Source organism: Protobothrops mucrosquamatus, unplaced genomic scaffold, assembly GCF_001527695.2.
Source record: "Protobothrops mucrosquamatus isolate PMUCROS unplaced genomic scaffold, P.Mucros_1.0 scaffold2373, whole genome shotgun sequence".
NCBI classification, from domain to species: domain Eukaryota; kingdom Metazoa; phylum Chordata; class Lepidosauria; order Squamata; family Viperidae; genus Protobothrops; species Protobothrops mucrosquamatus.
Window position 1 is genome coordinate 31,706 of NW_015388449.1, and position 23,781 is coordinate 55,486.

At 36.2% G+C, this 23,781-nt stretch overlaps 1 protein-coding gene across 2 annotated transcripts in view; it reads right to left on the minus strand.

Moving 5' to 3' along the window:
• Positions 1 to 23,504, minus strand: part of LOC107295525 (janus kinase and microtubule-interacting protein 2) — a 36,332-nt gene extending 12,828 nt beyond the window's left edge. For both annotated transcript variants that reach the window (XM_029285867.1, XM_029285866.1), the window contains exons 1-8: positions 23,376 to 23,504; positions 14,140 to 14,637; positions 8,156 to 8,365; positions 7,035 to 7,133; positions 5,411 to 5,557; positions 4,161 to 4,301; positions 2,494 to 2,550; positions 1,059 to 1,178 (exon numbers count right to left, since the gene is read on the minus strand). In XM_029285867.1, coding sequence (XP_029141700.1) covers positions 1,059 to 1,178; positions 2,494 to 2,550; positions 4,161 to 4,301; positions 5,411 to 5,557; positions 7,035 to 7,133; positions 8,156 to 8,365; positions 14,140 to 14,637; positions 23,376 to 23,504 — 1,401 coding nt within the window. The remainder of the gene's footprint in view (positions 1 to 1,058; positions 1,179 to 2,493; positions 2,551 to 4,160; positions 4,302 to 5,410; positions 5,558 to 7,034; positions 7,134 to 8,155; positions 8,366 to 14,139; positions 14,638 to 23,375) is intronic.
• Between the last annotated feature and the right edge of the window lie 277 nt (positions 23,505 to 23,781).

A 23,781-nucleotide genomic window follows, 5' to 3' on the forward strand; every position in this document is an offset into this window, starting at 1 on the left:
GGGGGGATCTTGTCTTTTCTCTTTCCCTTATTTGAGACACTTTCATGTTTGGATTATAATTCATAATGGTAACCACCACAAAAATGGAAAAGAGGATTACTAGAGCAGCGGTCCCCAACCTTTGTGGCTTGGCGGCTTGGGGGGGGGGACTGGGCCGCTAGAACAACCTGCAGAGAGTGGGATTACACAAAGTCTGCTTCAGAAAATGTTTGAGTAAGTTAGCTGAATCACCTGATACTAAACTGACAGCTTTAGAAAAAAGAATGGATGAAAGATTTGTAAAGATGGAAGAGGGGATGAAAGAGGAAGTTGAGAAGATGGAAGTTCTGTAAAACAAATGCCTGGAGATATAAAACAAATCAATGACAAAGTGGAGATTTTGAAGAATAAGACTCTGTTAAAACAGAGAGTTAGAAAGAGAACTAGATAATCTGTGCAACTGAGAGAGTGAAGGAATTTTGTTTGAGATTTGGAGCAATCCAGAATGATTCTAGTCAAGATATTAGAGGAAAGGTTATTAAAACTTTGGCAATATTTTTTGGCTGGGTTTGAGGATGATAAAGAGGAAAACATTGACAAAATATATGGAATAAGTACAACATTTGAGACAATAAGAAATGTTCCAAGGTATGTTTTGGTGCACTTTGTTAGGAAGAAGACAAGGGATCAAGTTTTATAGCGTATGTAGTTGTGTATAAAGAAATTCCTATTAGAATTTTGCTCAAGAGAAAAGGTATTTTTTGACTGAGAGATTAAAGCAAAATAAATTCCACTTCGATGGAACAAATGTCCAGTTGTCCATTTTGATGCGACAAATTGGAAGAAATTGGAATTTCTACTTTAAATGTAATTTCTACTGTTTGGATTGAATTCTGTCCAGAAATTGAGGGAATCTTGAGAAAAAAGTCAAAGAGGAATATGGAGGAGGTTCAAATGGAGATTTTGGAGGATGCTACATAAAAAAAAATACAACAGGTAACAACAGGAAATTGAAAGGGATTATATACATTTGCTAATTATTCAAAATTTATTTATAAAAATAGGGAACAAAATCTTACTTCATCTAGATCTTCATCTGGTGTTGCTGGTGTTCTGTCTGTCCTGAATGAAGCCATGGATGATGTTTCAGAGTCCATGGAGTCATCATCACCCCCATAAACAGTATCCAGAACATGCCTCTGCAAAAGAAGCCAACCATTCTAACTCCACTACCTGTCTAGCTTCCTAGCCTAGCACAGGCAAAATTCCATCATGTGTACTCGGTCAGGTAGTTGTTGGAGATGCTTCATCTGGGTGACAACCAGATGGCAGCAAAGAAATACAGGAACCTGTCATTCTTTGCTGTTGTGTAGTAGTTATCTGGATTTTTGAAACCCTACTTTCTTATGAAAACCCAGAATTTGAAGGCAGCAAACTAGCCAAATGGCTCTGCTGATGACTGCAGAAAAGAAACAGATCACTCTTGGACAGTTTGTCCTTCTACTCCTCATTTCCAACTGTGGTGGTCACAATGCAGAAATGACTTTAAAGGCTCTACATAAAAGGCCTTTACAGAGTACAATAGGATAGACTTTGCTCTGGGCAGGTTGCAGTCTAACAATTGACCTAAGGAACCTGAAGGAAACTGAGATGCCAATAAACAAGGAAGCATTTTTTTCCAAGACCATTTGCTTCCTCATTAAGCTTGCTTATTTGGTTGTTCACAGTGGTGGGATTCAGCCAGTTCGCACCAGTTCAGCAGAACTGGTAGCTAATTTTTTGTTGGCCAGGCCCAGAACGAACTTCTGGAAGCAGCATCCACACTTGTTCACATATTTTGAATCCCACCACTGGTTATGCACCATCAGTTATAGGTTTTACAAGCAATGCTGTGAAAATAGCTGCTATCTTTTGGAGCCCACTATTACAATTCAATGATTTAAAAATAGCTTTAGTGTATTCAGACTGACTAAGTTAATTAGCGACATCAAAGAAGAAAATGAGTCATGCACGAAGCTGACAGAATTGGTTAATCAGCAAGTTGGACAGCAAAGTACTAACGGTTTCAGCACTTAAAACTTGCCAAAGTGAGTCATGAAAAAGCCTGATGAATGAGAATTTAAATTACACTTATACTACTATGTTTTTGTTCCCATATAAAAGATAAGACATCACAGAAGTGGAAAACATATGGTAGGACTATGGTCTACAATCAGTTTTGCAGCTTGCAGAACTTCAGAAGTTAGCAAGATATTTGCTGTGCTTGGCAATGAGTTGCATACATGATAGTCTTTTTGTTTTGTTTTTCTGCCCCCACCACTAATAAGCATAGCTGGATTTACTGTCACTTGAGCAAATGTTGTTTTGTCTTTGATATATGGTTTCTACGAGGTAATTCTCTTCCTTCTGAATTTATTGAAATATGGGCGTAGAATAGAGTAATTTCATGAATTGAAAATGAAATGTAATTTAATATATTAGTGGGATTCAAAATAATCTGTAAACTTCATTTACCTTAATTGGCTTTGAACTTCTTTTATGCTTCCTCCGTCGAATAAGTTTCTCTCTATCCTAGATAAAAAAACAACAACAAGCCACTGTTACAGCTCAGGGGACAAAGATAACAGAATAACAGAGTTGGAAGAGACCTTGGAGGTCTTCTAGTCCAACTCCCTGCTCAGGCAGGAAACCCTATACCATTTCAGACAAATTGTTGTCCAATCTCTTCTTAAAAACTTTCAGTGTTGGAACATCCACAACTTCTGGAGGCAAGTTGTTTCACTGGTTAATTGTTCTAACTTTAGGTAATTTCTCCTTAGTTCTAGGTTGGTTCTCTCCAGTGCTTTTTTTTCTAAAAAAAAAAAAAGGTGCCGGAACTCACACATGTCATACAACCTGCCTTGCCTACTCTACAAGGTTCCATCCAAAAAAGGTTCTCTCCTTGTTAATTTCCCATCCATTGCTTCTTGTCCTGCCTTTAGGTGCTTTGGAGAATAGGTTGACCCTCTCTTCTTTGTGGCATCCCCTTAGCTTTGGAACACTACTATCATATCACCCTTAGTTCTTCTTTTCGTTAAACAGACATACCCAGTTCTTGCAACCATTCTTCATATGTTTTATCCTCCGGTTCCCTCATCTTTGTTGTTCTTCTTTGTACTTTTTCTAGAGTCTTAATATCTTTTTTATATTGTGGTGACCAAAACTGGATGCATTATTCCAAGTGTGGTCTTACCAAGGCATTATAAAGAGATTCGTGTGATTGTGAAGATATTCAATGGACATATGAAAATGAACCATTCGCTGATTTGACTGATTGATTCATTTATTCATTCCAAGTCCCAGTTCCATGAGAATTTTTGGAACTGAACAGCACACAATTTCTGTTCACCCCTTATGTTTATGGATGATATCATTAGATGAATGGGGATCAATGAAAGACAATGGAAAAATGGGAGGCAGACAAGACAAAGCTAATTTTAAAGGTAAGGATTACAATGTTATCCATTTGAAAATGGATGGGAAGTCAGAAAAGAATTTTACAAAGGACCCTCCCTCACTTACTTCAAGTATAGAACATGAAATAATGGGTTTAAATTACAAAAGGATATTTGGTTCAAATTCTTGTTTTTAAACAATATTGCTAGTAAAAACAATTTGACATGAATGAGTTATTTAGAATGAGGATGAGGTCCCTTTCATTCAATAGGTTCATGTGGAAGCTAGATAAATATCCCTAATTATGCTTTAATCTGAATTTCTTCAGTAGACATGGAGTGGTCTATACAATTACCTTGTAACTGTAGGAAACTCTGATTGCATTTCTTAATAAAGTACTGTGTTATTGCCATCTTCCATATTATTTCCTGAGAATGCCTTGAGGCACATGTGGGGCCCTCTATTTCCATTCTTGGAAATAGAGGTGATGCTAACTTCTTGACTTTGGTTTGCAGTTTACCAGATTTAAATTTATTTTATTCATCTAATCTTGCAAGCTCAGTCATGTCTATTCTAGACTCTTGTTTCACATTAATTGCACTTTGTAGAATCCAGCACATCTACAGAGCACCTAGTTTAGAAAATGCTATATTAAAGTATATTATTCATAATAAAAATTATTTTAAATTATATAATCTTACAAGATCTGTTTCTTGATTCTTAGTTTATTATGGACCATAACTTACTCTTGTCAGCTCATCAATTATGTTTTGTTGTTCTATAACCTGGAGCTTCAAAAATTCGGTTTCTTGTTCTTCATTTGCTTGATCAAGGTCATTGAGCGATTTTAATTTCTTCAGAGGAGGATGTGATACCATTTTTTCTTTCTGTATAACAAAAAATAAAACAGGAAAGCCATTTTACTTTTCAGATTTGTTTAAAATTTTACTTGATTGGATCATCATATTGTGTTATTTCTCACATTTTATTTTCCACCTGTCTTAAACATTGAATTATAGATGTTAGAGCTGATTATTTTCCCCATGGCATGTTTTTAAATTACTTCTGTCTTGAGAGAAGGGAAGATACACTTCTCTTTGTGGAAAATCATTCAGTGGAACATTCAATTATGGATGTTGGGTATTTATAACTAATAGACAAAATTGAACTCAATGAGACTTCTAAATACAAATGCTTGGGGTATAGTGGACTGTCTCTCTAGAAAAATCATCCAGGCCATTGTGTATTGCATCTGTTTGATTCCTACATATAAAGTGTAGCAAATGGCTTTCAAAACATGAAAAAAACAGGAATGGAAAAAAACAACATATTGTGATCTGGGGGATAGACACTTGAATTCCTAGAAAATTCAGTGGTTCCAAGAAAATAGCTTTTTTAATGTTAACCCTGGAAAATTAAGGGAATGATGAAAATGAATCACAGAACATTATTTTGGAGGTAGAAGTTCAATTTTGAATTGAGCATCAATGCAGTTCCTTCTAACTCATGTTCATTTTGCTAAACTGAAGGGGGCACCTTCAGGATTAAAAATATTTTTTGTGTCCTCTAAACCTCCAATCTGAATCTCCAAATCTGATTTAAGTTGTTGCCATAATTTTATGTCATTTTGAGGAAATAGGCTCCAGTTAAAAATAAAGAAAAATATGTCTTTTTTAAACAAAACAAAGCAAAACAAAACAAAACAAAACACCAACCCAAGGAAAAATTATTTCACCCTAAATTTATTGGGCATGATACGTTCTGTTTTTTAATTTGTCACAATTTTTTTGAACATAAAAAGTCAGGATAACATTGACTAGATGTTAGTTATTAATACTTTAGTCCTTTCAGCTCTTCATACTCTTATTATGAGACCCAAAAAGTCTATCGTCAAAATAGAATTAGATAATGGCATTTTCTTTAATAGTTATATTCCAAGAACTGAAAACAAACTAATGAATAAAAAACAGAATAAATTTGAACTCTTGGTACAAACCATCTCTAAATTTTCCTTAGTGATTGCTTTAAGTTTTTCCTCCATGCGCTGCAACGATTGCATGAGTTCATCATTTCTTTTAGAGAGGCACTTATTCCTTTCCAGAAGAGGTTTGCATTGTTTTTCGGCTTCTCGAACACGTTTCAACTGCAAACAAAATGCTAATTAATTAACTAGATTCTACATCTATGGTACGTACACCCACTGACACATATACAGGCAGTCCTCAACTTACGATCACAAAATTCACGTTGCTAAATGAGAAATTTGTTAAGTGAATTTTACCCCATTTTATGACTTTTCTCGCCTCACTTGTTAAGTGAATCACTTCAGTTGTTAAATTAGTAACACGGTTGTTAAGTGAACCTGGTTTTCCCATTGACTTTGCTTGTCAAAAGTTTGCAAAAGGTGATCACATGACCCTGGGACACTGCAACCGTCATAAATGTGAGTCAGCTGTCAAGCATATATATATATATTTGATAACTCTAAATACTGGAATTCCAGGTGTAGACATTTAAAATCAGTAAAAATAATAATGAACTCTGGGATGTACATGTATGTATGTATATGTATATTATGGAATCGAGATGTTTAAAACATTGTTTCTTGAACAAGCTATAATGTTGATTCATATATCACGCTAATTCCAAAATAAACTACAGCATGGCTGTAGTTTGTATGAATCAGATCTATAGGACACAGTTTTTAGGGAAGGAATTTCAAGCATTGATGGTTTTTTAAGATGTCATCTGCATATCTGCATATCTTAAAATAATAATAATAATAATAATAATAATAATAATAATAATAATAATAATAATGTCATTCAAATCTACAAAACATGTTTGTTCAGAATTAAAAATACAATACGTAAGAATACAATCCCACTACTTCTCATAACGTTGAATGAGAGACCATATCATGCCTTTTTTCTGATCATTCTTCTAAGAAGAGAAAGAATGGTTGCTATTCAATTGCTGTGGTTATGTCTTTGTACTAAAATATGTATAATACACAGTGCTGGAAAATTTATCACGTGAAACCAAGAAGAGGGGCTATCAGTCAGGGACTGATTTTACACGTTGAACTAACTATTATTTATTAAATAAATCAGAATTGCCTGGGTTCACACAATATGCAGTGCTACAAAGCATGAATTATGGAAGATAGTGGTCAGATCTATAAAATGATGAACTTATAGTGGTTAACCCAGGTTTGTGTCTGCCTATGGCCATGGAAATTTACTGCGTAAATTTAGATAAATCATTCTCAGTCTAACTCAATTCAGATAGTTAACATCAGTTGTCCTTCTCCTAGCGGGAGAGCTTCCACTGAGATGATCCCACAAGAGACCATGAGCTTTAGTCTCAACTTAGGAACAAAACCAGCTGGGTGACCTTGAACCAGCCACTTTCCTCAGCCCAAACCACTTCTGAAAAACCTTGCCAAGAAAATTGCAGAGACTTATCCAGAGAATCAGATATGATTGAACAGAAGAAAAACAAGTATGAACAAAGCCGAATCGCTTCTGCAGTACTATTTATAATTTATGATTTTATTCATTGCTATCCCAGATATTTTAGATTAAATAAAATGTTCAGAAACTGCTAAGTGGCCATACCAATTCATTACGTTCATCCACAAGCAGAGTGTTCCTGTCCTCCAGTTTCCGAATAGTAGCATTGAGTTCTGCCATTCTCTTCTGATTTCTACGTAGATCCTACAAATGTTTGTCAAAGAAAAATAATTCGACACAAGTGTTATTTATAGGCAAGTGTTGAGATCCTTGGCAGAAAGTATGAATTGCAATGAAGATGAAACTGCAGGATCCAATCTGTGTCAGTCACCAGGTCCAGAGGTTTAATCTTCTGAGCTTTTGGACTCGTGGTGGAGCTCATCGTTGGGGAAGTTTCCTCTCATCACAATGAGAGGCTTGGAAGACTAAGCCTCTGGTCATGGAGACTGACCCAGATTGGATCCTGCAACATTATCTTGGGACATGTATATTTACCTTCATTCGTGAAGATGGAATTATATTGTTCACACATAGCCAATAGTAACAAATATTGTGGAGTTCTTGGTGCTCTCTAAGTTTGGTTGTTTTCTTGCAGATATTTCATTACCACACTAGGAAACACCATCAGCTTAAGAAAACAACCAAGCTCAGAGAGCACCAAGGATCCTGCAGTTCAACCTTGAGATACAAATATTCTCTTCCATCAGTAACAAATACTGACAAATACAATTCAGCAGTGTCTAGAGAACCACATATTGTGCATCCTTGCTAAACATATAACATTTTATTTTATGTAAACAAGAATGCGAGTGTATGTTTCTAAATCAGTAAGTGGCTTTAGGCAAGCTTCTGTGTCACATTCAGTGGATAATTTGATCTTCAACAAGGGAACACTAACAGCAGGCTTTTATAAGCTCTTTTATAAGGTTTGTTGAGTTAATGAATATAGAATATTTGGAGTGTTTTAAAGGCTCTGCATAAATGCCAATCATTTATCTATTCTTCTTCTTCTTCTTCTCCATCATCATCATTATCATCATCTCTCGTTTTGAATTAACTACACGGTTGAATCAGAACTGAAACTCAGCCTTCAAATGACCACAAGAGGGAGTATTGTATAGTTCATGAGTACATGCCACTCCTAGAAAGCAGGGCAATGATGCAATAAGTGGGCTAAGTGGACCCAATCAAAATCCCAGAGTGATGAAATAGAACATTCTTCTTACAGGACTGCTGCAGTGTTCCGAGCCATCTCCTGCTCTGCCTGGGATCTCTCTTTTGGGACTGCTCATGTTGCATTCAGCCTCCTTAACCAAAAACAGTTGCTCATCCAATGCTTCTTTCTGTAGCTGAAGCTTCTGAACATATCCTGTCAGGGTCTCCAGCTCTTTCTCCAAAGAAAAGATAGTTCTGTCTTTTGCTTTGATCTCATCCATCTGAATGAAGATACATGAGAACAGTGATATGGCATAAGTACAATAATGAATCCATGTATTTGAGTACATTTTCCAATTAATGGAATTTCAGAGTTCATTTGTTACAGCATTTGCTATAGCAATTTCTTCTGTAAAACTACAATAGTATAAAATTGTTCAGTGCATATAAGAATATACCTATTTAAGATGGAACACGATTTTTTACATAGTTACGTATTTTGTCAGTACCATTAACTTGTTTCAATGTAATATTCCATGGCTCAAATAATGGCGCTGAAGAATACGAATAAGCAAGCATAGCTGCACTTTGATATTTCTTAATGAATTTTTTAAAAATTAGAAACCAGTGGCAAGTGTAAAGCCTGGAACTTCTACAGGTAGCGTGGTGCAAAAATCGCCCAATTCACCAACTGCATTCTATCTCGGGTTTGAGAAACAGCCTGATCAATTCGCATCATTCTGCAAATATTCTGGTTTGACCCTGAATCTTGAGTGAAATATGAGAAACAAACCTCTGTTCCACTATAGATAAACTCTAATGAAAGTCTTATCTACGGATTGTCATTCAACTATCAAGAAAAATGAGGGCAGACCTCATGGCAGTTCTAGCTTTGATATCCTCAGCTTTATGAAACTGGTTTGTTTTTCATTTTTGGTAAAACCAAAATCATTATTAACTATGTGACATAAGTACACAGTGTTGGCTAGCAGAAGCCAAATTCTTCTAGTTAAGAATGCAGTCATATATTATGGAAATAATATATGACTGATGTTTATCAAGAATGGGACTTTTGTGTTGAATTTTTCATAAATTATAACACAGAAAGCAGAGTTTGGAAAATACAGAAGGAATAAAACTTGAACGTGCCATTAAGCACATAGACTAATCTTGCTCTGCTTCATTGAATGGAAGCTATTCTGATTCACCAATAATAATACAGTATATAAATCTTGTTAATCTCTCAAACTTTTCAAAAGATCCAATAATCAATAATCATATTTATTATTTCCTGCTAATGGTGCAGGCACATTCAATTCAGAGTATCACCATCTTGAAATTAGGTATCAGATACTGTATAACTAGCTACCACAAACAGCAGAAGCATCCCAAGATCACTATATCTCTGTCACTTCCATGGCAGTTTCTGCCTCAAGCTGCCAATTTTCATTCCCTCCTGTACATCCTATTTGCTAATGAGACCAACAAAAGGATTTATTCTTTAGACAATACATGCACCACAGATGCTGCTATAGGAAGGTGCACAGAGTGATGCATTCTGAATTCCTTGCATTAACCTTTGCTCTAAGCATCTCCTCAGGGTGATGCCTACAAGGTGACTGGCCAGGCTAACCATCTGCCTTGACATTTCCTAGCCTTAAAGCTGTTTGTGGGCCAGTGGGAGAATGGATTAGGGCCATTCCGGGCTACTGATCATTACAGTGGCTTCATCTTGCCTAATGAGAGGGCCAGCTTTGACAGTCAGAGAAACTGCATGATGATTCAAAGATCCATTGATTTATCCCCATTTGGCAGAACCTTCTGAGGAGGAAAATTATTTTCATTTGATGAGAAGAAAAAACAAACACCAGATCGAATAAAAAGCTGCAGCAGTTTCTACACAGAATTTTGCACTCGAAATCTTAATAGCTGCTTTACTAAAATGAAGCAACATATTTGAATTGAGACCTGATTTATAATATTTTTAATTAGGTAAAATGTGTTTTGACCCAACAAGCATGAAAAAAGTATACGGCATGAAAGAGTATACTGGTTTCTATTCTTGGGTAATTTTAACTCAGATGCAGTGCGGTGGAACACAGGCATCTGTACCTACCCAAGATGTTACTGATGATGAACACAATATGATGAAATGCATATTGTGATGGTATGACCCAAGCTCCACCCTTTTGTTGTATAATTGTTATGATATTGCAATGCACATTTCATCATTTGCATATCTTTCTCAATGGAAACCTATGCCTAAGTGGGATGAATCCACATCTACATCCCTGCTCTAGTCACAGATGTTGAAGCTGACTTTGGCATTTCTTCCTGATGTTTCAATAAAAATGTTACAGATTGCTTTAATATTTGAAAAAAACAGTCACTACAGTTCTACTGTATATGGATTATTCTGAACAAGAAGGGCTTTGGTTGTAGCCAAATCCTTCTTGTCTTGCAAGTCTAAGCATGAAGTATAAATTGAAATAAAATATTAAATAAAGAAGAAAAGAAGAAAATCCTTTAAATTAGCAACAAATATCCAAGTAGATAATTTATTTAAATCTAATTTCCCATCTTCTAGTACTCAATGTTTTTTTTAATAGTTGTGGGCAGCAATTATTCCCACTTGTTGGCTTTTGAGTGCCTTTTGTTTGTTTTTACTGGAAACAATATATTCATTGTGTGATACCAGCTAATCAGGGATCACATGGTGAACATCCCCCCATCCTTCCTTGCAGGAACTGCAAACAATAAAAATACTGTCATGCCCACAATAGTAAAATAAAGTGCTCAAATCTGAAAAGACATATCAAATTCAAATCAACCAAATTAAAATCCCTAATAAACATGCCAATTTTTGTCTGACACAGAGTTTAAATTAACAAATTTCCAATTTTTCACAATTAAATAATCACAACAGAGTCACTACTTTTTTTCCTGATTGGTGTATAATATCTCAGCAGTACTTCTGGCTGATAGAGGTATTCTTTTAGATGCTTCAATCCAGTGGTGGGATTCAGCCAGTTCGCACTAGTTCGGCAGAACCGGTAGCTAATTTTTTGTTGGCCAGGCCCAGAATGGACTTTCGGAAGCGGCATCCACATAGAGAACCGGTTGTTCACATATTTGAATCCCACCACTGCTTCAGTCCCATTTTGTTTGTTTATTTATTTGGGATTTAAAGATCATTCATTATATGATGGATAGGAATTAAGTACTAGGTTAGCTCCTATTGAAATGGGCTGATATCAGTGGTGGGATTCAGTCAGTTCACACCACTTTGGCAGAACCGGTAGCTAATTTTTGTTGCCCAGGCCCAGAATGGACTTCCGGAAGCGGCATCCACACAGAGAACCGTTTGTTCACATACTTGAATCCCACCACTGGCCGATATATTATCTAGCTGCTACATTTTAGATTAGCTGAAAATTTTGATACAACTTTAAGGGTATTCTTAATCCAAAATATGTATATAATCTAAGCGTGACACAGTTTAGCTGAACTGTAAGCATTTCTGTTCTAAAGTCATCCAGCATAATTCCTGAAATTTCAATTATCCAGCTTGTTGGTCATTAGACATACACTGCCAATTTTAAACTTAATTGCAGTAGAGTTACTAATTAGCATTGTACTTTTGCTATAATCCATCTTAGTCCAAGCAGAATGTGGAAAGGTTACAGGCACGAATAGAGATCCCATTATATACTTAAAGATATAACTTGCTGAAAACATCTTTCTATTCTTCACTTTATTCAAAGAATTTCCTGCTGAATTGCCCAGGAGCATCCCACATTCTGCCCCAACTAATCAATTAAGCTCACTTGGGTCAGCGGAAGAGAGCACTGGCCTCTTTGTCTTAACAAACAGGGCACATTTCCTTTCTTCTACCCCAAGAGTGTCCTTCTGTGCCCAATTTGGTGTCCTTTTATGATGAGTACAAGCAATAATTAAAAAGGAATGACCTCCCATCTAAACTACTGCAACATGCTCTATGTGGGGCTGCCCTTGAAGAGCCTTTGGAAGCTTCAACTAGTGCAGAATGCAGCGGCACAGGGATGAAGCCAGTTACCCGGTGCATGTGATGCCACTACTTCTATTGGCTGTTAGTTTATTTTCAGGTGCAGTTCAAGGTGCTGATAGTCACTTAAAAAACTTTTCAAGGCATATTATACCCATACATCATATCTGGTCCAGCAAAATGGACATCCTCTGGGTCCCATCAGGTAAAAACCGTCAGCTGAATGGGGCCTAGAAGATGAGCCTTTTCCGCCCTATGGAACATTTTTCCTCTGGAGATTAGGTTGTCCCTGATACTGCTGGCCTTTTGTACGACCCTAAAGAACTCATTCTGTACTCAGGCCTGGGGCCCTGAGTGACTGGAGGGGTATGGCTCCTGACCAGGCAGCTGATTGTTGTAGTTTTCTTGGCTGCTGTGCATTTTAATTGTTTGTACTGTATATGTATCCGTTTTTATTTTTAATCACTGTTCACTGCCCAGAATAATTTGTTGTGATGGGTGGCTATATACATTGGTTAAATAAATAAATAAATAAATAAATAAATAAATAAATAAATAAATCCAAAGATGGTGACCATATTAATGAAGCATACATCTCTCCTTTTCAATTCAGCACTAGAACAGTTGCAATTGAAAATATTTTGCCTATCGGCTATCTGTGTTTCAGTTTATTGAATTTAGTCGTCCCGCCTTTCTCTTTCTAGTACCTTATGGGATGCCTCAAGGGTGAATAGATTAATCTGAAGATAAATCATTTAGGTCTCTAATGAGCAATTGTTCATCACTGTACACTAGCTGATCTTTCCACATAATTAAGTGACAACAGGCAAGGATCACTGTAGGAAAAATATGTCAATATTTTATGAGAGCAAGAAGAAAAAAACAAAACAAAACAACCAAAATGGGAGTTCAGTAAAAATAAATTATTGCTGGATACAGGCAAACAGGAAACACTATGTAGATCTTCAAGACATCTTTTAAATATAACTGGAAAGCCAGTTAGGTCGAGTGGCTAAGTCATCTAGTGGTTAAGGCACCAAGCTAGAAAGCAAGAGACCATGAGTTCAAGTCCTGCCTTGGCCATGAAAGTCAGCTGGGTGACCTTGGGCCAGTCACTCACTCTCAGCCAAGCTCACCTCTCAGGGTTGTTATTGTGAGGAAAATAGGAGAAAGGTACGTTGGGTATGTTCACTGCCTTGAGTTATTTGTAGAAATAATAAAGATGGGAAATAAATAAATAAATAAATAATGATTTCATCCCAATAACTATTTTCCAAAACAAAAGAATCATAGGGAATATCTTATAAGAAATTAGCTGGACTGTTGGTTTTAATTCCAAAGATTTCCTCAACAGCATGTCATTCAAAACTCAGACATCAATTCTCACATACAAGTTGTAAGAGTAACAAAACATTTGTTTTTTTTTTTACTGAGATACAACTGTGCAAAATTCCATGACACTTTTTCTAAACTATGCATGGAACTAAAACTTTAATGGCATGTGGGAAAGCATTTTGAAGCCAAGGAGATACACAATTGCTCATATATTAGTTGAAACACTCATCATTTTGAGTAATACTCATTGAGAAATTTCTATAGTCACTAAATGTGTATTGTGCCAGCACAAAGCAATGCTAGCATAATCTGGGTCAATAAGATGCATGAAGATAGCTATATCCTTTTTTAGTGGCCCCTGTATATCCCCCCCAGCTAATATGGTCACAACCCTTATTCTTGGCTCAGCCTCTTATTTTACAGTGCCATTTTGTGCCTAAGTATTGATAGTTAAAATGTCCTGTGCTGGTAACAATTGGAAAGATAAACTACTAATATGTTTTCTTCCACATTGATATTATAGGATAATTCCAATACACTCAGGTGCTTGCACTATAATATACTTATAATGGGTATGGAAGGTAGAACTCTCAAATTTGGCCATCAAAACCTTTGCACGGCGTGTAATGAGAACCGCAAGAAAAGTTATGCATGTGGAGCCATAAACTTGGCTAGATATCTAGACACATTACTGACCAGCCTGCGAATATCCCTCTCACTCTCCCATTTGATCTTAGAGATTGCCTCCTGGTGGGACTGATGTTCACTCCGGAGGTCCCCGGCTTTGATCTTATCGGCCTGGATCATGTTGTTCAGGGCTTCATCCACCTGTTTCTTGGCAGACTTCAGTTCAGCAATCTCTTGCAAAAGTTTAAGGCGCTCAGAGTCAAATTGTTTCCTGGCCTCCTCACGAGCCTCAATGCTCAGGGCTGTCCGTACTTTATCACTGGTCCCTTCCCGCAATGCATACAGTGCTGACTTGAGTCTCTGGATTTCACTGTCTCTGATTTTCATTGTCCGCGCCATTTCTTGCTCATGCTGTTTGATCAGGTTTTCCCGGACGGCTTGTAGCTCCTTCATCTTCTCCTCATGGAGTTTAGCTTTGAGTTCAGTGATCTGCACGGTCTGTTTGCGCTGTTCTAATTCCCGGATCCGCTTTGTTTCTTGGATTTTTTCCCTTTCAAGTTTGTTCACCTACAGAGTAAGAAGAGAAAAAAGAAGAGAAAATGGATATCAGCAGCATTATCACCATCACTGTCACACAGAGCCTCTAATTACACAGGATCCCCAGTTTTAGAAATGTTCACACAAGTTGCAATAGGTGCACAATTCCAAATAACTTTGAGTTGTCAAAGAGACTAAAAAGCAACTCAGAAGAGTAACTAAGTCCTACATTTTTAACCAAATCTTAGTTGAAGAGTGACCACTATAATCAATCTATTAAGAGTCCAAACACATTCTTGTAAATCCAAAGTATGCTGAAGATGCTTTTCATATAGTACATCAAATCATCATTTATATTTTTAATCCTAGGAGAATACTAAAAAAAAAATCATGGCAAGAGATTTAGTAGATCTCAAGAAGTGTATCCCAGGGAATATTAATTACTGTGAGCTCCAAATTGCCTAATCCTAAATTAAACATAATTTAAAAAAAAATTCTTAAATATATATAATAATAATGATAAAGTTGGAAGGGACCTTGGAGGTCATCTAGTCCAACCCCCTGCTCAATGTGTAAAAGCTACTCAAAATACGGGCCCTCTAAAAAAAGTCAGGAATGTTTAAAAGAGATGGAAAATATAAACACAACAACAACATGGTGATGAAATGAAAAGAAACTATAGATTATTCATTTGATGACTTTCCGTATACAAGCTTTTTTGTGGAGGGGAGGTGAAAGTTGGGTGAAGAGAAATTAGGGTCCCCAAGTGATAATGTAGGCTGAGATAGTTATCTGTTAGGCACAGTTCCAAATGGCATTTTCATCCTCATGCTGCCTTTGTTTTAATGCTATGCCTCAGCTAACCATGTGATAAATGTCATATCTAGTCTAGCCTTTAGGTAACATTTTTTCCCTTTCATTTACCTGAAATCTGATGACAAGCCTCCTGCAATGTGTATAAATCCCGACCTGAAATTATGGCTACAATTTCCATTCCCTCTCTATCAGCCCAAAAGCAACATACAGTAGATCTTGCTTCCTCCACATGGAGTTCAAAAGAATCATAATGCTTGTCCTTATAAATATTTCATGGTACATTTGAAAATAACATAATGTCTTTTTGCAAGGTAAGCGGCTTTCAGCAACCACATGAGGGTAGACCACAAATGCAATGCAGCAATAACAAACACAGTTCAATAACGGAACATTTCTGGGACACCATTTTGATTTAATGTTAAGATTGACAGATTTCTGTAAACTGTTGGCTGGAAAAAGGCTTTAATTATATAAGATTTTTCTTTATTTGTTGAATAGCTTGGCAAATAGAGCAATAATTAGGGGGAAATGGAAGTTAAGAAGAAATGGGGAAAAAACATGGCAGAAAAAATTGCCGCTGATAACTTCAAATAAACTAACTCATCTATATAAATAAAAATGTAAATGTTTGTTTGTTCAAAATCTTAAATCTCCAAAGTTCTTCACCGATTGTTTTGAAATTTTGACACGTTGCATTTGAATACGCGCATGTTTTTATATACCTATATTATATAGATGTCACACCTGTGACAGGTAAAAACATGCTTTTTTGACAAGCATTGTGAAATTAAACATATTACAAACGTGCACTTTCTCTTTTCTTTCTTTTCCATTTAACCAGACTGAGCCACAGCAACGCGTGGCCGGGTACAGCTAGTATAGTAATATGGGGTGAGGCGCCTGTGACCTTTTAAATGTTTCTGAATTGCAATTCTCATAGATACATTCAGCATGACCAATGATTGCAAAGGGTGCTAGATACACCCGTACTTCCCCAAAAATAAGACTGAGTCTTATATTAATTTTTGCTCCAAAAGACGCATTAAGGCTTATTTTCTGGCTAGATCTTATTTTGGGGGAAATACGGTACTAAATGCATCTGTCTGGGTTATGATCTTAACTGGGGCTTAGTTTGAGGGTAGGGCTTATATTACAAGCATCCTGAAAAATCATGCTAGGGCTTATTTTCAGGTTAGACTTATTTTCGGGGAAATATGGTAGTTCAGGATGACCAGTCATGTGAAAGGCTCCTTGCAGTTATACACATGTCATGGTAAAGTCTTTCAGAAAGAGTACAAACATCAAGGAAGACAGAAGGAACTTGGAGACAATTGTTGAGCTATTTTTTTTAAAAAAAATGCATTTTATGCAAGCAAAATTCAGTATTTCACATGAGGAGAATAAGAGAGGAGAGCAAGAACAAAGACCAGAAGAGAATGCATGTAGAAGAGATTGTCTCTGGTGAGATAAACAGGATACTCAGGAACAAGAATTTATAATTGCTTAATTTTAGCAATGCAACAGAGGTTCTTGAGATATATTTATAACCCTATTTTGATATATATTTATAATCATATTTTATTTTATTGCATGTCTTCCATCCCATTTCATTCTAATTTGAGTAATTTAAGCAAGTCCCCTTTTTGTTTTATTTTTCAAATTGTCTCCTAAGACACGCCCTCTGATTGTCAATATAACTGATACAATAATCAGCCTCTGATTGTCAATACAATTTATACATTCACTGCTGTGGATTTGGGGACTTTCTGGATTATTTTATGTATATATCCTGCCAAATCCTGTGACTCATAGAGATTAATACTGTACAAGTCATTAAAATACTAGAATACAATTAAAGCCATACCCAATATAACACTATAGCATCAAAAGAAATAAACAATAAATAGTTCCAAATACACTGGCAGCTATCCAACAATCTGTCATGGAAGATTCTTTAGGTTTTGAGTCAGACAGAGATTGACTAGCATCCTGCTTATATTTTCTTGGATCATCTTGTCATAATTCTTCAGCCTCCTTCTCTAGTTCAACAGCATTCCAGTCAGAGCTGGAAAATTCCCATTTGTCATCACCTGGTCTTTGAAAAGGTGATGCTTCATGAGCAGCTTCCTCATCTAATTCAAAGAGCCCTTGGTGGCACTGTGGTTAGAATGGAGTATTTCAGGCAAACTGTAGGAAATGATCAGGCTGAGTCTGAGGAAGGGATCAAAGGCGTTATAAGTCACTCTCTGCCTGCTGGAGATCTAAGTCCAGCCCAATTTAATTTCTTTCTATTCTTAACTCCTGCACATTTCCCTTAATGATCACTTGGTCAGATTTTTGTAGAGAACTTAAGTTTGCAATAAATCTTTATACTCATTTGAACTGCCTGAATCTACTTGACACAAACTCTGCCCACAGCCAGTAATTCAATTCTGGCTCAGGGTGGACTCAGCCTTCCATCCTTCTGTCGTCAGTAAATTGAGGACCCAGATTCTTGGGGGCAATATGCTGACATTTTTAACTGCTCAGAGAGTGTTGTAAAGCACCACGAGGGAGTATATAAGTCTAAGTGCTATTGTTATTACTATTTTTATTTATTTATTTTTATTCTGCCTTTATTATCTATACAAATAAGACAGCAAACTTATACAACATTCTCTCCTCCTATTTTCCTCACAACAACAACCCTGTGAGATGGGCTGGATTAAGAGACAGTTACATGTCCCACCATTTAACTAACATTGATTCATGATACAGTAGTATGTTAATTTGGGTAACTGTGTTCAAGTTGTAATCATTCAAAAGTGAAGTAAAGTCAGGGACACTTTTTATCACATATTTCATGGTTCAGTAATGGGAAAGGTTTTCGGGTTTAGCTCTGGTGACCCTAGCAGAGATAAAGTGTCCATTTTAATGTAGTTTGGGGTAAGTTGGAATTTACTGTTTTCTTGTAAAAAAAATTAGTATATACATTAAGTCACTTGCTTTCTGTAAAATAAGGACCTAAGAATTAAGAACAAATATCATGTGAGGTAGAGGAATTAAATATTTTAAAAAAATTGTATTAAAACAGAAACAAAAAATACACTTTGGAAGTAAGGAATGTCGTTATTGCAAGAGATTACCCTATGCCAGAAAAATGGGAAATCCTGACAACCCCCCAAATATGTCACTAATATGAAATTCTGGTTTTTTTCAACTGTCCTAAATTTTGGATGAATATTGTATAGATGGTTTACATACAAGCAATATACTGAAGTCCCCCACAAAACTGCTTGGCCAAAATTCCCGGCAAGGCATTTACCTTGGTTTTTGGAAAATTTAAGAAACAAAATGTGTGATTTAAATTTATTTAAATCTAACACTTTCTAAAATATGTAGCAAAACCTTTTAGCTCTTCCTACCATGTTGAACAACATTGCCACTGACTCTGGGCTTGTTATTATGGATGCCTCCAGATTGGAGGTTCCTAGAGAATTAAAAGCATTATGCAATTATTTTGTACTTTCAAAAATTACTTTTGGTAATAAAGAAAATTGAAAATGTGTTGTGAAATATATAACATTGGTTCATGTTCAGGTTCATGCCTAGGTAATGGCAAACCATTTCCAAAATACCTTGCCCAAAACACTTGTAGAGACTACTTCAGGTAGTCACTAATACTCAGAAACTGACTTGAAGGTACAGAAACAATAAGAGCATAATGAATGCTGATCTGCTTTCAGTCTAACCTTTTTCAGAAAGTACTTATGGACATAAAATGGGGTGATTTCCTGGTAGATTTTTCTAAGTTTCTTGAAAAAAAAAGGTTTACACTCTTTTTAACAAGGAAATAAATGGATTAAAAATAATTGTTTAGTTTTCCTTTGTTCATTTTTATGACATTTGCAAGGGATGGTTCCAATCCAAGGCTACAGCCAGAGGCTGTAATACTACCACTAGCTTAGAGACTACCACTAGCTTCAATATATTTCATTGCATTCATATGTTCCATATATTTATATGTTCTTCTTAGTTAATGAGTGTGCACCTATTTTTGTGGTATTAGGGTTTAAGCTAAGTAGGAGTGCATTCATTTATAGTGGTTCTTAATAAAGCCCTTAGTAGTCATCTAAAGGACCATCTATTTCCTGTGGCTTCTGCCCAGCTATATGACTAGGCACTGTTGGCATGCTCCAGGTCCCACCCATTATAGTGTCATCTAATGAGTATAGCATGTCTTCTCTATTGCAGTTCCTGCCTTGGCAACCACATCCCCACCCTCAAAATATCTCTGGCCCGCATCTTACCTAGATTCAAGAGCCCTGAAACCTGGCTCTTTCTTCGAATCTTGGGTTAGAGTGGCAGGTCTTGCCTGATAACATCTTTTAATGATCCATTTTTCTTCTGGCATTTGGATTTGTGTGTGATTGTTTTTGTTGTATATCACACATAGTTATTGTAGAGTTGGAGAGCCAAATAAACAAATAAATGTGAAAGGACAGGAAAGGACAGAATATCTCTGTGTGGCCTTTAACACATTAGTCATTCTAACCTCTTGGCATTTATCTTTGGCTCTTTAGACACAGTCACATTTTGTTCAGGATTTGGGGGAGCCTCTTAAACAAAGTTTGTTTAGGAAGTTAAGAAGAAAAGAATGAAACATGCATGAATGAAGATCGGCTTGGGCAATGTTGGATGCAGCCTAGAATACAATTTAAGGAAAGAAAAGGATCTCATTTAATCTTTTGTTTCAGAATACATGAGATTGCTATCCATGGGCAGCTTTCTTGTTATTACAAAAATTAAAAAGTAACTGTGATGAATAACACAATTTTTTTCCCTCTACTTAAACTTCCACTGACCCAGAACAATGTCTATTAAATGCAGATTTTGTTGCCCAGGTGCCGAAAATATTTCAATCTCTTTTTTGATAACTAGGAACTCCAAACATCTTTAGTGGTAGAAAAACAGAGAGATAACTTGAGAATCAATTTCTTTTAATATTTAATTCTTAGCATAAAAAGTTATCTGGGCAGATGAAAATGTAGCATTCATCAAATTAACCTGCTCCCACCCCTGCCTTCTAGAATCTGGGCAATTATCCCATAGCTCTTAAATAAATCAGCCAATTTTTGTCTGAGTGCTAAAACATTCATATCAATGACAAAAAATGAATAAGCATTCAAGACTGCAGCAGAACCTCTATGTATAGATAAAGTACAGGATTATGCACTGATTTTTACTCACTTGACATGATTGTCTGTTATTAAAATGGGCTGCAAATTGAACCCTGACAGTCTTATGGACGGATAAAGTGGGCAGTGCTATGGGATATGTTAGCCTGTAGCTAAGTACCAAGCACAAGAGCATTTTTCTTTCATCCCAATTGTCCTACAGTGCAAGAAAACTGATATCCACAAAATTGTCCTCTGAGGTAAATGATAAATAACCAACCCTTAAAGGTTTTCTTGAAGAAAGACGTTGTGCAAGCTAAAAAAACTGGTGCTCAGTTATGGAGTCTAATGGTGGCTTAGATTTGTTTTCCCAGAAAAAGAATGATTACTGGCAAAAGAATGAAAAAGTCTGGGTCACAGAAGTCAATTACCTCTCTTTGGAAAAAGGAGAAGAAAAATCTACTTCAAAAGAGAATAGTTTCAAAACCAGTTTTGTTGTCTGAAGGACTGAACATGACAGCCAAAAAAGAAAAAATGATTTTTTTTTACTAAAAAAACATGATCTATAGACAAAGCAAAATGAGGTAAAAGAGAATGCAGAGGTAATACAAGGACCTGAGTGGGGAAGATAGGAGATAATTTCTGTAAATGCTGTCTTATTTAACAACAGCAATAATAACAACACACCACTACAATTTAATGCAACCTTTAAGAAAAGATGAGCAGTACAACCCAGGCAAAGGATTGGACTGTCTCTCTGAAAAATTCTGGTTGGGGTGGGATAATATGAATGACGGAGCATTGAAGAGGAAAGCCTCTCATCATATTTTGTTTTAATTGTTTTTATGATTGTTCACCATTTAGAGTCACTGGTTTGAGAGGGGCGACAATGCAAATTGAATGGATGAATAAAAGGTAAATTTCACAAAACGTCCTTATATCATTATTTTATCCTTACTGAAAAAGTCAAGGAAAGAAGGTTCCTGTCCTGTTTTAGCTCAACAATGCAATAGATGTAGATGGTATGGAATCTTTTTCTTCCTCCAGGGAAGGAAAGGTGAAAGCTATTTCTCTTGCTGTGCACAAAAGGATATGTCACCCATGCCAAAACAGAGGTGACCTTGTAAGTGCTCCCGAAAAAAAAGCATCCCAAGGAAATCTCCAGCCACCTTAGACTCCTTAAACATTCCCACTTGAGAACAGCCTTACACAGGTCAGCTCTGCTTGTTCCAACTGGGTGATATGCAGGAAAGCAAAGTCAATTTCTTGAATATCTTGCATGGACAACTAGGCTTCATTGTTTATTAATGGCCAGTCTTTCCTCAAACAACCGTTTCAGAACGGGGCACAGGAATATTGTGCAGAATATCCTGTCAAGCAAAACCCAGAGATGCAAATGCCCTGCTGTGAAGTTTGACACTGAAGTACTTGTCCACCATACAGTAATGTGTATACAGCAGTGGGAGAATTGTCAGAAGGAAACATTTCCTTCAGACTCATCACAAAAGTCATTTTATAAAATATGCAAAATAAAGTTTTAATGAACTAGAAATTCTTTGGAACAAAGTACATTGGACTGATGAAACAAAAATTGAATTGTTTAGTTGCTGCCACAAAAAATATATATTTGGAAAGTAAGGGCCAAGCATTTGAAGAATGTTTGTCAGTCATTAAGCACAGGACTGGCTCAAGTTATGTGGCCATCAGTGGCATAGGAAATATTGTGCAGGTGGAAGAAGGAATGGATCAGCTAGATATCAATATATTTTAGAAGCTCAATCAGTGAAAAAACTAAAACTAAAACAGTAAGACAACAATCTGAAAATCTATGAAGAGATTCCAACACATAGCATATACAAGGATATTTAAACATACTTCTAAGCTAGAATAGTTCTGTGAGGAAAAATGGAAAAAATTCCTAAAGTACAAACAAAAAAAACCTTAATTGATTACAAGAAACATTTGAAAACTATTTTTCTGCAAACAGAGATGTTAAAAAGTATTTATGCAAAGTGTTCCTGATTAAGGAACCATCAAGGAACAAACCACTCCCTAACCGCTTTCCAACCAAGATTGCTAAATAAAAGCAATCAGCAAACACTATTCACCATACATTGATGATGTTATCCAGGCTGGTAATAAAATGACTGTGAGAAAACAACCAAACTCAAGAACATCAAGAATCCTATATTTCTGTTTACCTAGTAACTATGAGGAACATATATAGTATATATCAGGGGTGGTCAAACTCGCAACGTCACGTGACGTGTAGCGACGTATCGTGACTTTTTTTCCATTGCCGGCAATGGGGCGGGTGCAGTTTCGGCATGATGCATCCGGCCCATGGGCCAGCAGTTTGACACCCCTGGTATATATGTATATATGTGCTTAGTATAATCATCCTACTTGTTCCTTATAGGAGATGTGGTTTTTTCCCCACATTTTTGTTTTGTATGATCCTTTGTATGATTCCCTTCCCCAACAGGTAATAAAAACATTACATTCAATTTTGTTTCTTTAAAAAAAATATTTTAGTTTTAGACAGAAATCTTTCTGTACTGAGCTACAGTAAAATGACAATAGGTGGAAAACAAGTATGCTCTGGAGACAAGTATTAATCCGGCTATAATTCATTGGTTGAATTCCCCTTTATGTTTACTCTGGAAAATGTTAGCAATAAATAAAATGTATTTTTCCAGTATTCCTTCCAGAATGAAGTGAGCAAACTTTAGTTCACAATTTGCGATGCAACCACTATTTAAATCCCCTGGCATTTGCTATCAGTGCTTTACTCACTTTAGACTTCTCTTGATGAAGCTCGATTTGAATATCCGTCAGCTTAGTCCTGAGATCTTCGTTAGCAGCTTGTAAGGACATAATCAGTACTTCGGGCTTTTCAGCCTTGCTGCGTCCTTTTTTGGACATGGCTGTTTGTAATTGTAAATCTGGGTGTGAGAATTCTTTTTCAAATTGAAATATCCATTTTTTTTATTTCTTTCCATCCAATATGTTGTGGCATCTACAAGGTGACATTACATCTTCTCACTAGCTCCTTGGGCAGTCCTGTCAAAAATGATACAGAATTTGATATTTGTTAGTGAAAACGAAATGACTAACAACAAAGAAAAGATCAAGATTAGTTTGCAAAATTCATGGCCCGAGATTTCATCCAAGTATCAGTTTAGGCCTACACTGCTTTCTT